At 41.4% G+C, this 19,645-nt stretch overlaps 1 protein-coding gene across 7 annotated transcripts in view; it reads right to left on the bottom strand.

Moving 5' to 3' along the window:
- Positions 1 to 19,645, bottom strand: part of DOCK5 (dedicator of cytokinesis 5) — a 234,684-nt gene that overhangs the window by 130,456 nt on the left and 84,583 nt on the right. For all 7 annotated transcript variants that reach the window (XR_005213362.1, XR_005213363.1, XM_037813182.1 and 4 more), the window contains 2 exons: positions 16,894 to 16,949; positions 15,428 to 15,524 (listed from right to left, as the gene is read on the bottom strand). Coding sequence is in view for 5 of the 7 variants with exons in the window: in XM_037813182.1 (XP_037669110.1) it covers positions 15,428 to 15,524; positions 16,894 to 16,949 (153 nt within the window). In the remaining 2 variants the exon portion in view is untranslated. The remainder of the gene's footprint in view (positions 1 to 15,427; positions 15,525 to 16,893; positions 16,950 to 19,645) is intronic.

Genomic DNA, 19,645 nt, shown 5'->3' with positions numbered 1-19,645 from the left:
AGAGAACCTTCACTTCTTCTTCAGCTGCTCAGTGAAGCTTTTCCTGGGGAGCTCGTCGAAGTTGCCAGTTCGTTTCCTGAGGAGTTCGTCAAAGTTGTCGGTTCGTTTCCTGAGTTCTTCAAAGTTGCCGGTTTGTTTCCTGAGGAGTTCGTCAAAGTTGTCGGTTCGTTTCCCGAGGAGTTCGTCGGACGTCTTCCTTGGAGTTGACAGCTTGTTGACGGCTCTGCAGAGTTTGGACTCGTGCGCTCCCGCAGTTGCGTGAGTCACTTTTACAATTTGATAATAAGAGACATCTCTCATTGATTCTGTTTCCAAGGAGAACCCTAACTAATACAACTTGGTACCGAGAGTGGTTCTTGAGAAACGGAATCTTAAAATGGGCTTTTACAACTTGTTTTCTACTCTGATTAGATTCAGAGGCACTAATGACTCTATTTCCAATAATCAAGAGGGTACTAAGAGTCCATGGCAGGAGTTGGCAAAGGAAATACGCAAAATAGCACCATTTGATTCTCCTAATTGTGCTCTAGTACGAAGCGAGGCTCTGGGTGACAGCGTTTTCGACACTTTCACAGAGTTTTGCAGTATTAAGAAGTATAATGATGTTGGCTGGCTGCTCTTAGATACTTTGGATACAGTTATAAGAGAAAGGGATGAGCTAAAGGCTTCAAATTCAAAACTTGAATGCCGTATGACAGATGTAAAGAGTTCCATCTGTGCCCTGAAAGAAAATCTTATTTCCTGTGCCCGCAGACTGGAGGTTTCTGAAAATCAGACGCAGTCTCTTATTGTGCGAGTAGCACATTTACAGCGTAAACTAAAATCTCAACCTCTCAGGGTGTCTGCTGTTAAAGTAAAGGCATTGATTGGAAAAGAATGGGACCCAGAAACTTGGGATGGAGACATATGGATTGATAATAATGACAGTGAGGACATTGGAACCCTGGATTCTGCTGGGTCATTGTTAGATTTACCTGTAGAGGGCTGTCCTGGGGAAACAGCTTCTCTGCCTCCAGTCTGCCCTAAGGAGCCTGCCACGCAACTCCCACCTAAGGAGATTGACCCTTCAATGCCTGCTAATCTTGTAATCACCTCCCCTGAGGAAGCAGCCCTCACTCTTTCGTCTGGAGAGACTAATCCTGTTTTAAGAGATGAAAATGCAACAGAGTGCCCTGAGGTGAATGGCTTGAGAGATAATTCTAACTCTTTTCATGACCCACCCCCACCTCCAGTTTTTGCTTCAAGACCTATAACTAGGCTCAAGTCCCAACAAGCCCCAAAGGGTGAGGTACAAAGTGTGACCCATGAGGAAGTACGCTATACTCCAAAAGAACTGTATGAGTTTTCCAACTTATACAGACAGAAACCAGGGGAATATGTGTGGGAATGGATATTGAGAGTGTGGGATAATGGTGGAAGGAATATAAGGTTGGATCAGGCTGAATTTACTGATATGGGCCCACTAAGCAGAAGAATTCTAGGCCACGTGAACAAAAATCTCCCTTGAATTACAAAAACAGAGAGTCACGGCCCCTTAATCAATTCCCAGACTTGAGACAGTTTACAGATCCAGAGCCTCTTGAATGAAGGGAAGGCCGGGTACCCTTGGAGAAGGACCCTGTCACACTGCCAAAAATTTACACTGTTAATCTTCCTCCCAGCCTTCCCCAGGGGGACCTACGGCCTTTTACCAGGGTGACTGTGCATTGGGGAAAAGGAAATGATCAGATATTTCGTGGATTATTAGACACTGGGTCAGAAGTGACATTAATTCCCGGAGACCCAAAACGTCACTCTGGTCCACCAGTCAGAGTTGGGGCTTATGGAGGTCAGATGATTGATGGAGTTTTAGCCCAGGTCCGTCTCACAGTGGGTCCAGTGGGTCCCCGGACCCATTCTGTGGTTATTTCCCCAGTGCCGGAATGCATAATTGGAATAGACATACTCAGCAACTGGCAGAATCCTCACATTGGTTCCCTGACTCCTGGAGTGAGGGCTATTATGGTGGGAAAGGCCAAGTGGAAGCCACTAGAGCTGCCTCTGCCTAGCAAAGTAGTGAACCAGAAGCAATACCGGATTCCTGGAGGGATTGCAGAGATTAATGCCACTCTTAAGGACTTGAAGGATGCAGGGGTGGTGATTCCCACCACATCCCCATTCAACTCTCCTATTTGGCCTGTGCAGAAAACAGATGGGTCTTGGAGGATGACTGTGGATTATCGTAAGCTTAACCAGGTGGTGACTCCAATTGCAGCTGCTGTCCCAGATGTGGTATCATTGCTTGAGCAAATCAACACATCCCCTGGTACCTGGTATGCAGCTATTGATCTGGCAAATGCTTTTTTCTCAATTGCTGTCAGCAAGGACCACCAGAAACAGTTTGCATTTAGCTGGCAAGGCCAGCAGTTTACATTCACCGTGCTACCTCAGGGTTATATTAACTCTCCAGCCCTATGTCATAATATTGTCCGCAGGGATCTTGATCATTTCTCCCTCCCACAAGACATCACACTGGTCCATTATATTGATGATATCATGTTGATTGGACCTAGTGAGCAAGAAGTAGCAACTACTCTAGATTTGTTGGTAAGGTATTTGCGTGGCAGAGGATGGGAGATAAATCCAACAAAAATACAAGGCCCTTCCACCTCAGTAAAATTTCTAGGTGTTCAGTGGTGTGGGGCCTGTCGAGATATTCCTTCTAAGGTGAAGGATAAGCTGCTGCATCTGGCCCCTCCTACAACCAAAAAAGAGGCACAACGTTTAGTTGGCCTCTTTGGGTTTTGGAGACAACATATTCCTCATTTAGGTGTGCTACTCCGGCCCATTTACCGAGTGACTAGAAAAGCTTCTAGTTTTGAGTGGGGACCGGAGCAAGATGAGGCTCTGCAACAGGTCCAGGCTGCTGTGCAAGCTGCTCTGCCGCTTGGACCATATGATCCAGCTGATCCAATGGTGCTGGAAGTGTCAGTGGCAAATAGAGATGCTGTTTGGAGCCTTTGGCAGGCTCCTATAGGAGAATCACAACGCAGGCCCTTAGGATTTTGGAGTAAAGCTTTACCATCCTCTGCAGATAACTACTCTCCATTTGAGAAACAACTGTTGGCCTGCTACTGGGCCTTAGTAGAGACAGAACGCTTAACCATGGGCCACCAAGTTACCATGAGACCTGAGTTACCTATCATGAGCTGGGTGTTATCTGACCCACCAAGCCATAAAGTTGGGCGTGCACAGCAGCACTCCATCATAAAATGGAAATGGTATATACGAGATAGAGCTCGAGCAGGTCCTGAAGGTACAAGTAAGTTACATGAGGAAGTGGCCCAAATGCCCATGGCCCCCACTCCTTCCACCTTACCTTTTCTTGCCCAGCCCACAGCTATGGCATCTTGGGGAGTTCCTTACAGTCAGTTGACTGAGGAAGAGAAGACTTGGGCCTGGTTTACAGATGGTTCTGCACGATATGCAGGTACCACCCGAAAGTGGACAGCTGCAGCACTGCAGCCCCTTTCTGGGATATCCCTGAAGGACAGTGGTGAGGGGAAATCCTCCCAGTGGGCAGAACTTCGAGCAGTGCACCTGGTTGTTCACTTTGCTTGGAAAGAGAACTGGCCAGAGGTGCGTCTGTATACTGATTCCTGGGCTGTTGCTAATGGTTTGGCTGGATGGTCAGGGACTTGGAAGGAACATGATTGGAAGATTGGTGACAAAGAAGTCTGGGGAAGGGGTATGTGGATAGACCTTTCTGAGTGGGCAAACAACATGAAGATATTTGTGTCCCATGTGAATGCTCACCAGAGGGTGACTTCAGCAGAAGAAGGTTTTAATAACCAAGTGGATAAAATGACCCGTTTGGTGGATACCAATCAGCCTCTTTCCCCAGCAACTCCTGTCATTGCCCAATGGGCTCATGAACAAAGTGGTCATGGTGGTAGGGATGGAGGTTATGCATGGGCTCAGCAACATGGACTTCCACTCACCAAGGCTGACCTGACCACAGCCACTGCTGAGTGTCCAATTTGCCAGCAGCAGAGACCCACACTCAGTCCCCGATATGGCACCATTCCTCGGGGTGATCAGCCTGCTACCTGGTGGCAGGTTGATTACATCGGACCACTTCCATCATGGAAAGGGCAGCGATTTGTTCTTACTGGAATAGACACATACTCCGGATATGGGTTTGCCTTCCCTGCACGACATGCTTCTGCCAAAACTACAATACGTGGACTTACAGAATGCCTCATCCACCGTCATGGTATTCCACACAGCATTGCTTCAGACCAAGGAACCCACTTCACAGCAAATGAAGTGAGGGGATGGGCACATGCTCATGGAATTCTGTGGTCTTACCATGTTTCCCATCATCCAGAAGCAGCTGGGTTGATAGAACGGTGGAATGGCCTATTGAAGACTCAATTACGGCGCCAACTAGGTGGCAATACCTTGCAGGGCTGGGGCAGTGTTCTCCAGGAGGCTGTGTATGCTCTGAATCAGCGTCCACTCTATGGTGCTGTTTCTCCCATATCCAGGATTCATGGGTCCAGGAATCAAGGGGTGGAAACAGGAGTAGCACCACTCATTATCACTCCTAGTGATCCACTAGGGAAATTTTTGCTTCCTGTCCCTGCAAGTTTAAGCTCTGCTGGTCTACAGGTCTTGGTTCCAAAAGGAGGAGTGCTTCCACCAGGAAACACAACAATAATCCCATTGAACTGGAAGTTAAGGCTGCCACCTGGCCACTTTGGGCTTCTTATGCCTCTGAATCAACAGGCAAGTAAGGGGATTACTGTACTGGCTGGGGTGATTGATCCTGACTATCAAGGGGAAATAGCACTGCAACTACACAATGGAAGTAAAGAAGAGTTTTCCTGGAATACAGGAGATCCCCTGGGGCGTCTCTTAGTACTACCATGCCCCGTGATTCAAGTCAATGGAAAACTGCAACAACCCAATCCAGGCAGGACTACCAATGGCCAAGAAACTTCAGGAATGAAGGTTTGGGTCACCCCACCAGGCAAAGAACCACGGCCAGCTGAAGTGCTTGCTGAGGGTAAAGGGAACATGGAATGGGTAGTGGAAGAAGGTCGTGATAAATATGAACTACGGCCACGTGACCAGTTACAGAAACGAGGACTATGATGATATGAATATTTCCTCCTCGTTTTGTGATGATTATGTTTGTATTTGTCTGTGAAGAAAATATTTTTGCTTTTTTCTCTGTCTTATCCCCTTATCATATGGCATAAGCTGTAACGTTCATTTTGAAGATATGGTTTTAGGTGATGTGTACGACTGCCAAGTTGACAAGGGGTGGACTGTGATGGTTGGGTTCATGTGTCAACTTGGCTAGGTGGCCTAGCTGTCTGGTCAAGCGGGCACTGGCCTGATGATTCCTGTGAGGCTATTTGAGGCTGGTTGGTTTGTTGGATCATCAGTCAGTTGACTGCAGCTGACTGATGATTCATCAAGGGGCGTGCTTCCACAGTGAGAGAATGCAATTGGCTGGATTTGGTCCGGGTGATCAGTTGGAGGCTTATAAGCCGGACAGTTAGAGAACCTTCACTTCTTCTTCAGCTGCTCAGTGAAGCTTTTCCTGGGGAGCTCGTCGAAGTTGCCAGTTCGTTTCCTGAGGAGTTCGTCAAAGTTGTCGGTTCGTTTCCTGAGTTCTTCAAAGTTGCCGGTTTGTTTCCTGAGGAGTTCGTCAAAGTTGTCGGTTCGTTTCCCGAGGAGTTCGTCGGACGTCTTCCTTGGAGTTGACAGCTTGTTGACGGCTCTGCAGAGTTTGGACTCGTGCGCTCCCGCAGTTGCGTGAGTCACTTTTACAATTTGATAATAAGAGACATCTCTCATTGATTCTGTTTCCAAGGAGAACCCTAACTAATACAAACCTCAATAAGATTAAATGCCATTTTCTCATCAGAAACCATGGAGGCAAGAAAGAAGTGATAATTAGTACTGAAAGTAAAAAATTGCCAACTAAGAGAGCTCGATATCTGGCAAAACTGTCTTTCAAAAATGAGGGAGAGATTGAGACATTTCCAGATAAACAAAAGCTGAGGAAGAGTTTGTTACAGCAAGACTGGCTCCACAAGAGATGCTAAAGAGAGTTCTTCAGATTGAAAGGAAAGAACAATAGACAATAGATTGAAGCCACATGAAGAAATAAAGCTCTCCAGTAGGGGTGATGACATGGGTAAATATAAATTCCAGCACAATTATATTTTGGGTTTGTAAATTTTTTTACTTACTATAGAATCTAAAAGACAAATGCATAAAATGTAATGACAAAGCAGTGGTTTTGGACTCATAAGGACTAAACATGTACTTTGTGACAAGAACTATAGAAAGGTATGGGGACAGAAGGGTATAGGAACATAGTTTGTGTATTCTATTGAAGTTAAGCTGCTATCAAAACAAACAAGATTGTTATAGATTTAGGATGTCAGATTTAAGCCTCATAATAACTACAAAGAGAATACTGGAAAATATGCAAACTCATAGAGCCAAAAATTAGAGTACAAATTGCCAGAGGAAGGGGGCAGGTGGAATGGGGAGCAAATGCATAATAAATTTAGCATTTCTGTGTGGGGAGATGGGGAAGTTTTAGTACTGCAACATTATGAATGTGATTAATCCCACTGAATAGTATGCTCAGAAGAGTTGAGATGGGAAAAGTTTATGTTGCGTTTATGTTCCCACAATTAAAAAAACAAAACAAAACAGCAAAGAAAGGGCAACTAAAGAGACAGTGACAATTAAATACAATATGTGATCCTGGAAGGGATCTAACAAGGGAAGAGAAAAGGCTCAAAAGGACATTACTGGGACATGAAAAAATTGGAATATAGACTCAAGCTATAATATCAATGTTAAATTTCTTGAATTTAATAATTATACTCAAGGTGGTTATATAAGTGAATAACCTTGTTCATGGTGGTATTAAGTGTTCAAGGAGCATGAAATATACAACCTACACTCTGTGTTCAGAAAATGGATTAAAAAATCGGTAGGTAAACAGACAGATAGACGGATGGATAGAAAGACAGAATGACATGGCAAATGTGCCAAAATGTTAAAATTGGTGGATCTGGGTATCTGGGGGGATTTGGGTATGTTGGAATTCTCCGTATGGATTATGTACTATTTTTATAACTGTCCTGTAGGTTTGAAAGTATTTCAAAATAAGAAGTTTAAAGTCAATAAAGAGGTCAATATGATAAGGTATACATGGGAAAAGAAGGGATATCATTAGATAGAATGATCAGGGAAAACTTTCAAGTATCACTTTGGGATATGTATTTTTAATAAAATCCCACGCATACTGTGCAACAGCTTTTTTAAAATTTATAGATGAAAGGTTATGATAAATTTATGTAAACATATACTTATAAAATTATAGGAAAATATTATCTGTTACAAAAAAAAAACTCAAAAAAAAAAAAAAAAACAAAAACCCAACTACACTAAGAACTTGTTGATGACTGTATAGCATGTTCTTTGGAAATGTTCTTCTCCAACAATCCCAGGGACATGTATACTGGTCAAGGTACTGAAAAGGGCTGAAAACAGTCCATCTAGCTCCTCAATACAAGCAGTCATGGAAGGAAGCATCCTCAGCCTAAAAGTGGGGAAGTTGGGAGACAAGTAATATGATCAGCTGAGTATGATAAAAATTATAAAAGAAGTTAAAGTCATGTGGGAACACAAAGGAAAAGGGATGAATGAGTCATTTAATCATGATTGCAATATGCTTATTATTGATCTTAAAGATACAGAAAGGAAAGTCTGTTTAAAATTTCAATTTGGTAATGGATGGTGGTGATGGCAGCACAACATTGTAAATGCAATTAATGCCACTGAATTGTACACTTAAAAATATTTAAAAATGGCAAATTTTATGGTGTGTGTGTGTTGCATGCTACTTTAATAAAAATACAAATAAAAAAATTAGAAACTACCTACATTTTTTTGCTTCTAGTATTTTCTGAAATGCCCTTCTCATCAACTAGTCTGTAGAAAAGCATAACAATGAGGCTTTTTGAAATTCTATTTTTAATAAATAAAGGTAAAAAAACTGTTTTTTTTTCATTCAATCCTATTTTAAAATGCATCCACTTTGTTGTCTTTCAAACTTGGATTTATGGAAAGGGAAATTAAGCCCATAAAACCTTGCCTTTCAAAACTGGTAGGCAGAAAGGGGATCTTTTTTTTTAATCTTTCTTGAAACCCATTTGTTTGCTCCTAGTTAGGTAGTTTTTCGTTTTAACTTTCTAAGCTTAATTAAGATATTAGTTGTCATAATATGGTTAAAAAAGATGGAGGTGGGGATCAAAGACAGGGTCTCTATGTGAGGCTGCGCTTTGTTTGAGGCACATGTTCACAATTTCTTGGTTTTAATTATATTAGACACTGTCCAAGGCAATTTAATTATTGCCTGTCCATATGAGCCTTGTTTGCCAAGTTCTCCCCCAAAAGAAGGATGAAGACAGCAATTCATCTCTGATTCACTGTGCCAAATGAATCCTGAATAGACAAGCTAGAACACCCCAAAGGAAGCAATTTCCCCATTTACTTTAAGGAAATGGATTTTGTTGCAACAAATCTCAGATTGTTATAAGCAGAATGTTCTGTGCAATAGTTGGCTTCTTATACTTCATGGATTTCTGGGAAAGTATAGTAGGATACATGAGGAGAAATGCAGTGGGACAAATGTACATATTCAGCCTTATTTCACACTATTTTTCAGCACTTACTTGATCCCCAAGCAATCCCCATAAGGCCATAAGTCAAGCTCCTCGGTGTCTCCATCTTTTCTAATGCTATGTCCTCCTTCCTGCCCTCTATTTTCTAAATCCTATGAGTCCAAACCTGCCTCCAGCAGAGAACTTTCTTTGCTGTCTCTGGCCTTCACTAATTTCAGCATTTTTTTGCACTACTGGTCATTATCACATCATTTAGGGGGGAGGAAAGATAATTAATCATTTCTTTGATCTTCTCCCCAAAAGTTCGCACAATCCTGGGACACCATAGGGACTCAAAAACAAATTTTATTGACAGTTCAAACTTAAAATAATTCTCTGGTTTCAATCTGAGGAATCATAACATAAAATTAAAACAATCTAAATATTTTTTTACTAAACAACAAATACATTGCTGCCTTTGCTTAGAATTGTTCTCCTTCCTTTCCATTTGGAGAGGTCTCACCTTTTACATTCCTTTTCCAGATGTCTTTTGCATTTTTTCTAGTGATAAAAACAGAGTTACTAGAAAAAACAGCTTTGCCTTCAATACACTGAGCATTACACTGAGAGTTATTGAAATTCTGGGAGCCACTGAGACAATCGCATAGCCTCACCCAATGTCAGAAAATCTGGATTCTATTCTCTACTTTCCTAAAAACTGTATGGTCACAGTCAAAAGATTTTCTCTGGTTCTCCACATGTCTATCTGCAAAAGAATCAATATATACTCTGTTCACCAACTTTTCACTTTCCACAAGGATTTCTGATGTAGAGGGAAGGGTGCTTGACCGGAAATAATGAGAAGTTGGCTTCTATTTCTAATTCTATCATTAACTTGCTATGTGACTTTGGGAGAATTAGTCCATCTGGGATAAAACATCCGTGAAGGGATTTCCACTAAGACCCATTCCCAAAGACATGTGTCTTTGAGTCTATGATTGAGACATTAAACTCAATTACTTTTTTTCAGGCTTGATTACCTGTATCTGGCTCTGATCAGCTCAATCACTATGTACACACACACTCAGCTGGCTCTATATTAAATTTCACCTGTCTGTGATTCTTTGCAATAAATCTTACTTCTTTTCCAAGTGTTTGACTCCTAAGGCCCAGGCACAGTGTTCTCCAGCTCTTTGTGTCTCTGAGTGCACTGACTCTGTGAACTCTGAGAAGAAAGGAAACCACACTGCCCGTGGTGCCCTTCCTATCCACGCACATGCCTTTTCTATTGATTTTTTAAAAAAAGATACAAGTGAAAGACATTTTTTGCCTCCTGAAGTAAAAGCAATCCTGAAAGCTCAGAAACAAAGTCAGAGAAAAACAAAACTGGAAAAACAGCCAAGGCATGACTCCTGCCTGCCCTGTCACAGTAATTGCAATGTCACTTCTTGCCTCTCACAAATAAACTCCCTGACAACAGGATGAAGTTTTCTATGGGAATTTTCTGACCCTGATAATAAGTAATCAGATGCTGGTTTCAAACCATGAGACTAACTTAATTACACTTCAGAGCATATGCTCCAGCAACCAGTAATAACCACCAGTTCAAAAAGATTAAACTAGAGTAGCTTTAATCTGCCTAGATATGCAATGAGGGGAAGAAAGGGCAATTCATTATTATCTGCAAGTTTCCCCACCCCTACTTTAGTTTCAGGCACTTTTACTGCCTCAGATTTTTATAGAACTATACACTGGCACAGAGTTTTATTTTCTTGGCAAGTTTTTAATGAGAAGAGATCAGTTCTTTCTCTGAACTATATTTTAGCAATTACATTCACTTGACTTAACAATATGTATTAACTGCCTTTTATCAGAAGGCTCTTCTCCCATCTCCTTTCCATAAGGAGAAAGGATTAGATTCAGCCTCCCAAACTTAACTGGGACAAAACAGCCTGACCAACAGAAACTCACTGAACCACTTCTCCAATTGGAAGGCAAGAACAGCACTGAGCTAAATCTCAGGGTAAGAAGTGATATGCTATGTATAAAAGACATGACTCAGTATGTATGACAACCAAACATCTCAGATTTTCCAGGACAAACTATTCAAAAAAAATTGTCCCATTGCCCCCACAAATATACTCTAAGGCGTCAGTTTTCCAGACGAGATTTTTAGTCAAGAAACTGTAATATTATGGCGTGATGCTTATTTTTGCACATTCAAAAAGTATAAATTGAGTTGTTACTGAACAGATGAACTCAGGTATTACATCAATACAATCATATCTGAGTCAATGGACAGGTGTCCGCTCATCTGTTCCCCAGCAGGGGAAACACATGTGGAAGCAGGGAGGTGTGCTGCTAGGAAGAAAAAGAGGCCAATGATTCTCTCACGAGATCTACTTTCCAAGGCTCATGAAAACCGTAAGATCCTGAGAGGCAGCAGAGAATAACGGATGGAATATTTTAAAAATCATAGCCTTACAACAGGTAAGTGTCATAGTGTATTATCTGCCCATCCCTACCCACAAGCTAGAGGATGAATAAACTATCACAGGTAGGTGGCCAAGCTCACCCTTATATGACTTTAGGACAAAATTCCATAGGGTGATCTAGTTCTTCCCCTAACACTTCATTATTAATCAGCTCTTTTGTGAAGCAATGTTATAAGGGGATAGTTAGGAGCTGCAATTTATTGGGGGCCTTATGCCATGCACTCTACTGGAAGTTTTACACAGATTTTTCCACTTAATTCTTGCACCATTCCTGTGAGGTATACATTATACATAATTCTCACTTGAGGTGGTGAAAATAAAACTTAGGAGGGTAAGGGACTTGTCCCAGGCCACAGAAGTAGTTAGCGACATATCCTGAACTAAAATCCCTGCCTTCTAAATCCAAGTTCTTTCTCTTTTTTTATTTGTTTGCAGGAACTATTGCTGGGTTTGTTATTTTTTTCTGAATGTAGAAGTGCATACCAAGTAAGGGAGCAAGCCAGAATTTAAAAACTGGTCTGCCTGTCTGAGTCTAAAGTCCACACTCCTGCCACTTCACAAGGCCAACCTAGGCCTTGATCAGAAAGTTTCTTTCTTTTCTGATCAGCCACTGAAAATATACCCAGTAAGAGGCTCCAATTGAGGGACAGCAGTTTAGGCAAAACTCATCGGAAACGGTTCTGACTGTACTCTGTACTGGCACGTTTCCCCTCTTCCTTTCTGTAACGGTACATGCCTCCTGGACTTGAACCTAAACTAAGAAGACTCACTCTCCATGGTGAGAAACACAGCCCGGTTACAGATTGCTCAAGGCCACCCACCTAAAACAATTACACCAGGCGAAGGAAGTGGCCTTGGATGAGGGGAGGACACAGAAGGGAATGTCAGCTCTCTGGGAAGTGAGTCGGGCCAGAGGGAAGCTAAGCCAAGGCTTCCTGGGAGGAACGACTTCCAGAGCAGCTGCTGTTTCCAGCTGAGACAGCATCAAGGAAGGATCACATCCTCACATTTGGAGAGTCCTTGATAGTCTGTCTAAGGATCATTTCATAATCTCACAGGTCTATGGGGCAATCAAGGCAGATTTTATATCACATGTATGAGTTGGGGGGGGGGGGGACTAGCAGGGCTTAGAGACTTTGACTTTCCCAAGACCACAGAGCTAGCTGGGACTGGACCTGGTTAAGAAACCAAGCTTCCTAATTTCTAGTCCAGTGTTTTGTCTACCATAGACCGCTTCCTCCCAAAAACCTAAAGCCAACACCCACCAGGAAAGATAATTATGTAGAAAATAATAAGTTCTAATAATGAAAACAAAGAGGGAGCGTGGGCTCATCATTTTTCCTTCTACTTTGGGTGAGTAGGTTGCCCTCAGGCCCAAGGAGCCCTCACCCACTTAATGTTTTTTAGTTCTTTCACATGGTTACATGTGTGACTGCCGAAAATAAATCACATCTCTACAAATATCTTTCCTTTCTAAAACAACTGCCTGCATTTACAAGTCTTAATGTGGTTAGTGCAGTGCATTTTCCCCTCATATCATACTGTGGATCCCTTACATAAACTTTTGGTGAAACTGAATGAAAAAGATCAGAACTAGGAATGTATTTTAGGAAAGTGTGCGTGTGTGGGTGCGGAGTGTCCCAAGATATCAGAGGTGTCTTTAAAGATATCGAACAGAATGTCTATTCTCATAATGTATGGGAGGAAATGCACTAGAGAAATTTTATAAGTATTGGTGTATAAGTAAAATCTGTATCTTAAAACTGACTAAAGAAATGAGAAAACAAAAACACCAATAAAAGTATGTGGGAGGGAGAGATGAAAAACCATATACTTTGGTTTCTGTTACTTTATTTTTTAGTATTTGAAGTTTGCCACTTCGATGCCCTGATTTTTGAGGAAGAAGATCAGGAATTCTGACTGAAGTGAACTGTCAATGTGTTAGGAAGAGACAGAAGATAATCAGATCTAAGCCACAATTAAGTGGATTATTCCTTAATGTATGAGCCTGTATCAAAAGCAGCAGCAGATTACACAGCCCTGCCGACTGAACAGGATTTCCATAATGAATGTCTTTTGGTCAATCACCAGCTATAAGACATTTGAAAATATTCAGAGATAATAAAATAATTATTTTACTAGATAGTTAAATTAAGACAAGAAATGCATTGTCCTCTGAAATACCAGGACATGGCTTCCCTTCCACTGCCCCCCCACCCCCAGCACTGAAAACCCAATTAGATTACATAGTGACACTTCCATACAGAACACCTTCAACATGAGCTTATCATCATTAACTACTAAAAAACTGGGGGAACGCAAACACATAAAACTTCTTTCTTTATCCACATTTACTTATTTGTCATTACCATCCAATAGCAGACTTGAACAATTGAATGCGTAGAGGACAGAGATGATAAATTGAGCACAACAGTTTTGTTTACGAGAGAGAAAAAGTCTACCTCATTCATACTCTGCTCTTACATGTTACATCAAAAAAAAAAAAAAAAAAAAAACTTGTTTCCCAGTAGTTATTGTCTAATATGTATCACCACTCACCAATTTCCAGAAAGAAAATGTTAAGAAACAAACCCACGTGCATGAAATTTTTTACCCATCAAACTCGTTGCATCCAGTACCAACTAATCAATTAATCAGAACCAAGAGTGCTTTCAGTGTTAAGTGCAAGACGACTGATTCAGGCCACAGTGCTCACAGCAGCATCTCTATCCTTTAGGAGCTTATGATTTAGGAACTTATAAGTTAGCTCTATCCTCAACTAAACATAAAGAGATCAAAAGATCACCTTCACTGCAAGGCAGTATGCCCCCAAGGGTCAGATAATGAGTTCAGGCAGTAAGTGCTGCTAAAGTCCAGAAGGAAACATTATAGCTTGGCATGTTTGGAAGACATTATGAAGAAGAAAGGACTCTTAATCTAGGCCTTGAAGGATGTGCAAGCAGAGAAAAACCACACACTTTTCCACTGAAGGGGCTGAGGGTTGGTGAAATGATTCATCATGGGAAACAACTGCCCTGAACTGAAATCAAATATCTTACATTAACTTTTATTGAATGAGCTTTCGACCACTACTTTTCGCGCCTACAGTCTAAAGTAAGATGTTCCCAGTAATTTAATGAAAATACTGGCTTTTGAGAATTAAAATGAAAAAAATCAACACAGTACTGAGCAAAAACTATTTAAGCAAAGCCACATAAAGGAAAGAGAATGGCTCCCAGGCCCTCAAGGCTAGTCTCTAACCTGACTGAGTTTATTTACATATCTAACGAGAGAATATATGTTCATCATAGGAATTATTGGTGAGTTATGGAAGCCTGGATGATGCTTATAGAAGCAAGACCCAACGATGCTTATCTGTGAGGTTTCCGGGAAAGAGGGAACTTTAAAAAGCAGTGTCTGTGCAGTCCAGTGTCTAGAAAAGAGCTTCCTAATGTGCTGTTGCCAACAGACGTCGAGCACCGTAGCCCTCTGGCGAGACGGCTGCCTCAGGACAGTCTGATAATATTAAATACTAGATTTACCTTGTCCTAACTGTAAATCTACATGTAATTTGGGATTATTGTTTATCATGGAAAGAATGTGCCGGTTCCTCTGTAATGTCCCGCTGAATTAGTATGATAAGCATTCTAGAGGTCAAACAGTGTTGCGAGAATGTACTGTGAGGTTACCCTGCAAAGAAGAATCTTTGGCCAGGCAACGTTTTAACACAACTCAAATTTCTGAGTCAGGAAAGTACATTCTCCAAGGCAAAGACTATCCCCCTCAGGTGAGCCCTCATGTGGCTCAGCACTGAAATGTGTACGCATTTCTCTTCACTCATAAATGTGCAGAGGTTAAGTGTACCGTCCCTAAGTTTCCCCTCAACATATTGCTGACAACTGCACCTACTTTATAGGGTTATCATGAGGATTACTAGTTTCTGGCACTTGGTAAGTATAACAGAGGTGTTTTCAAATATCTTCTCTATTTTTACAATCAATATGTTTGTCAGTTGAAAAAGAATGTCCTAATAATTATGCCCACTTCCTCCATTACCCCATGTCATCAATGATCTTATTCTGGGGAAATGAGAATCTGCTGGGTAATCAAACACGCAGTTCAGGCAAGATGCATCCCACTCTTATGCTGAGGGGTAATAAGTGTAACAACTTGCAGAGGATCGCTCAGCAGCAGAATAGTCTGAATGCCCAGGAATAATGATGCAGGCTTGAAGTCCAAGGGGAAACTCACCACATAGAGCTTGCGCCAGATGACAGCCCATTCTCGCAGAGTGGACGTGAGCTCCTGCACCAGTGGAAGCTCACCTGGAATCACGGTCTCATTCTGCCTAAAGAGAACCAAACATGCTCGCTTTACTCTGGGTAGACCATCGCTGCTTTTCTTGAGGGAGGCCACATTCCTCAAAACTCAAAGTTAGGAATGGGGCTGTTGGGCTTGAAACAAAACACAATTGGTCCACTGGGGGGATTTGTGTAGGGTACTTTAATCACATTTATGCATCTGAGAAAAGGAAAGGAGCCTGGCCATTTCTACAACAGAATGGTCCTGTAGCCCAGCCTGTACCTCCCATTTTGGATCTGTAGAGGAACCTCAATTACCAAGCAGGCTCGATTCAGCAATTCCCATGCAGGGAAGAAGAAATCCAGTATTTTAGCTGATTCTGCCAAGCAGTTGTTTCATTAAGGAGGGTGTAATGGAGAAGTGTGCAAGGCACAAGTGTCTTGGGGCTCTAATCTCACATAGGACCTGCTGGTAGGTACCAAGGCAATGTCCTCTTCTGAATGGTACTGGATTTTCTTCTCAATTGCTGCTTCACAGCATAAAAAAATTATATATATTGTAGTACTGTGCTGCATGCATAAAAAAACCATATATACCAAAATCCTCACTTCACATGACTTATGAAAAGGTAGGGATTACATTTATTCACATAAATCACCTCTGATATTTTTATGATTAGTAGAAAGAGAGCAAGAGCAAGCAAGTGGGAATTGGTTGTAGGATTGCCAGATTTAGCAAATAAAAATACAGGATGCCTAGTTAAACTTGAATTGGATTAGTGCCTCACTCTTCTTAGCTGCCACAGAGGCAGTACTTTTCAGGACAAATAGTAAGGTCTGCAAGGAATAAAACTATCCAAAACTTAATGGATTTTCTTTGCAGAACATGTTCTCACACATTATTTCATTTGACTATCACACAAAACTCGTGACCAATATAGGGCCAGATTTGCTTTCCCCAAATTGCAGCGGAAAAGCCCGAGGTGCGCTAAGCTTAATTGCTTTGTCCAAGGCTCAGAGTTGATAAGTACTGGATGTAGCTTACTCATCCAGCTCCCAAAGATCCCAACTTGGGGGCTTTTCAGGTCTTATCAGTCAAAGAGCCCCAAATATTCATGTGTGCAAATACACACAACACACTCACACACATCAGTGAGCAGGCAGCTCAAAAGGGGGGTAAATGCCCTGAGTTCATTACCTTGTTCTTTTGCTATCTGGGGGAAGGATGCCAAGGAGGAACAATTAGAGAAAGAGAAGAGAGAGGAAGGAATTATGTCAGGAAAAAGTTTGTATTCATTTCTCTCTCATAATAGGAGAAGCAGAACTCATAAGATGAAATATTAATGTACACACAGGCTTCTTTAGTGATAATTTTACAACTTCATTTTTTTGGAGTCACCTTTGGTTGGAACTTACCCTCGGTCCTCCACAGTTGCCTCTTTCAGATGGATATATGTTTCAGGGAAAATACCCTACAGGAAGAAAACTTTGGTTATATGGTCATAAAATCAGCCCAAAGAATACATAACAGCAGCAAGGATAAATGGGGGAGGAGGGGGATGCCTTTATAACAGATAAAACATGCAACCAGGCTTACAGAACATTAATTCTGTTGACTGGGTACATAATCAAGGCATGGCTGAAATATTTAAAAAGTGTTAATTAAGATCTGGGTTCAGAGAGCATAGGTCAAATGCTTTGTAAACGAAGAGACAAACATGCCTGGGTCAGCTCCAAGCTACAATAATGGTGAGGAGTTTAAGACTGAGCTCTGGAAACCCTCCCAGTCTACATGCCATGAGGTGCATCCCTTAAAGGTTTTCACATAATCAGTGAGATTGAAGGCTATGTAACGCATGGCCCACAATATTACAGTAATTTTCTAAAGTAATTTCTCTCAGCACTTTTACTTAAACCAAACCAAATGCACACCCAAATCAATTAGCATTTGTTACCTGGTTATTTTTAGCATTTCAGTCTCAAATTGCTCTCCATTCTAAACTCCTAAAAGGCAGTTCTACATCAGTATTGTGACACTGCCCATGGGGGAAACTAAGTCCCAGAAAGACTCCAGAGGAAAAGAAAAAAAAAACAGGGAAACTGATCAGATCTAACCAATAGGAAGAAGTCACAATTGTGAGTTTTCTTAAACCCCAAGGAGCTCCTACTATTTTCCCCTGTGAGATGCTCATTCATCAATAGAAAATGCTGTCTGGAAAAGGCATTGCTGATCTTTTGTGGCATCATCCATACCAGACCAGAAGAGGCAGGAGAAGAACCTGTTATCTGGCAGCCGTGGCTCTGTGGCTCCTATCTCTGTGCTTATAAAAGAGAGTGGGAGCCCCATGGACAGGACACTGTAGGGGTCACCAACAACAAAGGTGGGAGGGAATATCCCACTGCCTGGAGGACCGTGTACCCAGTGATCCTCATCCACTTGGAACTGGAAAACTAGTGAACTTAACAGGGCTTGGTCTCAGGTTCAGTTTCATGCATTGTACTTAGCTGTACAACACTCGTCTTTCTCCCTTTTAATCCTTTGTCAATCATACAGGAAAACAGCAAGAAAACTAAAGCTTAAGTTGCTCCCAGCATTGGTGATGACAGGGTGAATCCTGCAACTGCTCAGGGTCAGAAGCAAAAAGTCCATCCTTTGCCCCAGGCAGGAAGAACAACAACAACAAAAACAGGTGCATGCTTGGAAAGTTATCACTTTTATGTATACGTGTTATATTCTACAATAAAAAAATTTAATTTTAAAAAAAAGCCCCTTAGGGAGGGAATTTTTGGGGTTTGGCAAGTAAGAGTCCCCGCAGCACCTGGAGAGGCTACAGACTTTTGAGAAATGTTATTGTGGGTTAAACCTTAGGTTACTTTTAGTATTCCTTGAAAACCAATAATAAAGAATGGAATTTCTTTTCAAGTAAAAAAAATATATACATAAAAACAGGTGCATGCCTTCTTCTCATTGCTTCGAGAAGGGACAGGAGGTTGGTGAATGAGAAAGCACTATCCCATTCCCATTATGGGTTAGTCTGAGAACTCACGCAGAGAAAGGGGGCCCTGACCTCCTTCACTAGGGCATCAGGATTCAGAGTGGTTTTGGAAAGCTAATAGAATAGTTAAAAACAAACAAAAATTCTATGTGTGCATTATTTCTTTTGGGCCCAATTTCTGGAATTCTGTGTCTGGGAAGGAAGAGTTGATGCTCCAGACCTGTCCTAGGATACCTAAGTAACTATGGGTATCCAAAACTATGGTTTTGTTGACCATCATCTCTGTGGAGAATCAGATGCAAAATATCCAGAACTCATAAAAAAGGGGGGCACTGGGTAGGGATGAATTGCATATCGTAGTAGTTTATAATGAGTTATATTTGGAGGTTAAAATAAGATGTAATATTCTAAAGCCAAAGGAATATCCCTGCAGAAGTTGTTCAAATCAACAAGGTAATGAAACCAATTAAATTCTCATGCAGTCAGAATATGATGTCTGGTCTCCTAATAACTGAGAGAAATTCAAGAGAGAGGTATTTGGGAATATAACTCAACAGTGACTTATTGTGTGACAGCTAAATGGATCATAAGCAGATAATTTATATTGTGTGTTCAGACATGACAATTGTAATATTACAAGAACATTTTCTCATATTATCACTCTGCCATTTGTAGTTACCATGATAAGACATGGCCATTTAGTCATTTAATTGCTCTGGTAAATCTGACTTTTGTAGAACTGTTTCCAAGCCAGCATGATACACATTAAGCCAGAGAAACCTGGATCATATAGTTCTGCTATACAGCCTATCTTCTAATTTTCTCAATGCAACCCACTCACTTGAATAAAAAAATAAACTAATGATTATCTAGACATTGCCCCACCCACACTCCCACAAATCCTGCCAGGATCAATAATCAGTTTCTGAAAAGCTCTTGGCTTCTTCAATTTGTAAAACCACCAGCTCATTTTATCACCACTTTAAATGGCTAGGTCTGCTTATAAATGAGGCCAAAAAATTTCCATTAAAATAATAGGCTTTTCAAATAGCTTTCCCCCTAAAGACTGGCAAACAAGGAAACAGCATTAGGAGAGCATTTCAAATGCACTGTATCTTGTAATGAAAGGGTGTCAGAAGTTACACATAAGTCATGACAACTAACATTGAATT

This window comes from Choloepus didactylus, chromosome 20 (genome assembly GCF_015220235.1).
Source record: "Choloepus didactylus isolate mChoDid1 chromosome 20, mChoDid1.pri, whole genome shotgun sequence".
Lineage (NCBI taxonomy): Eukaryota > Metazoa > Chordata > Mammalia > Pilosa > Megalonychidae > Choloepus > Choloepus didactylus.
This window is presented reverse-complemented; position numbering and strand designations above follow the sequence as displayed.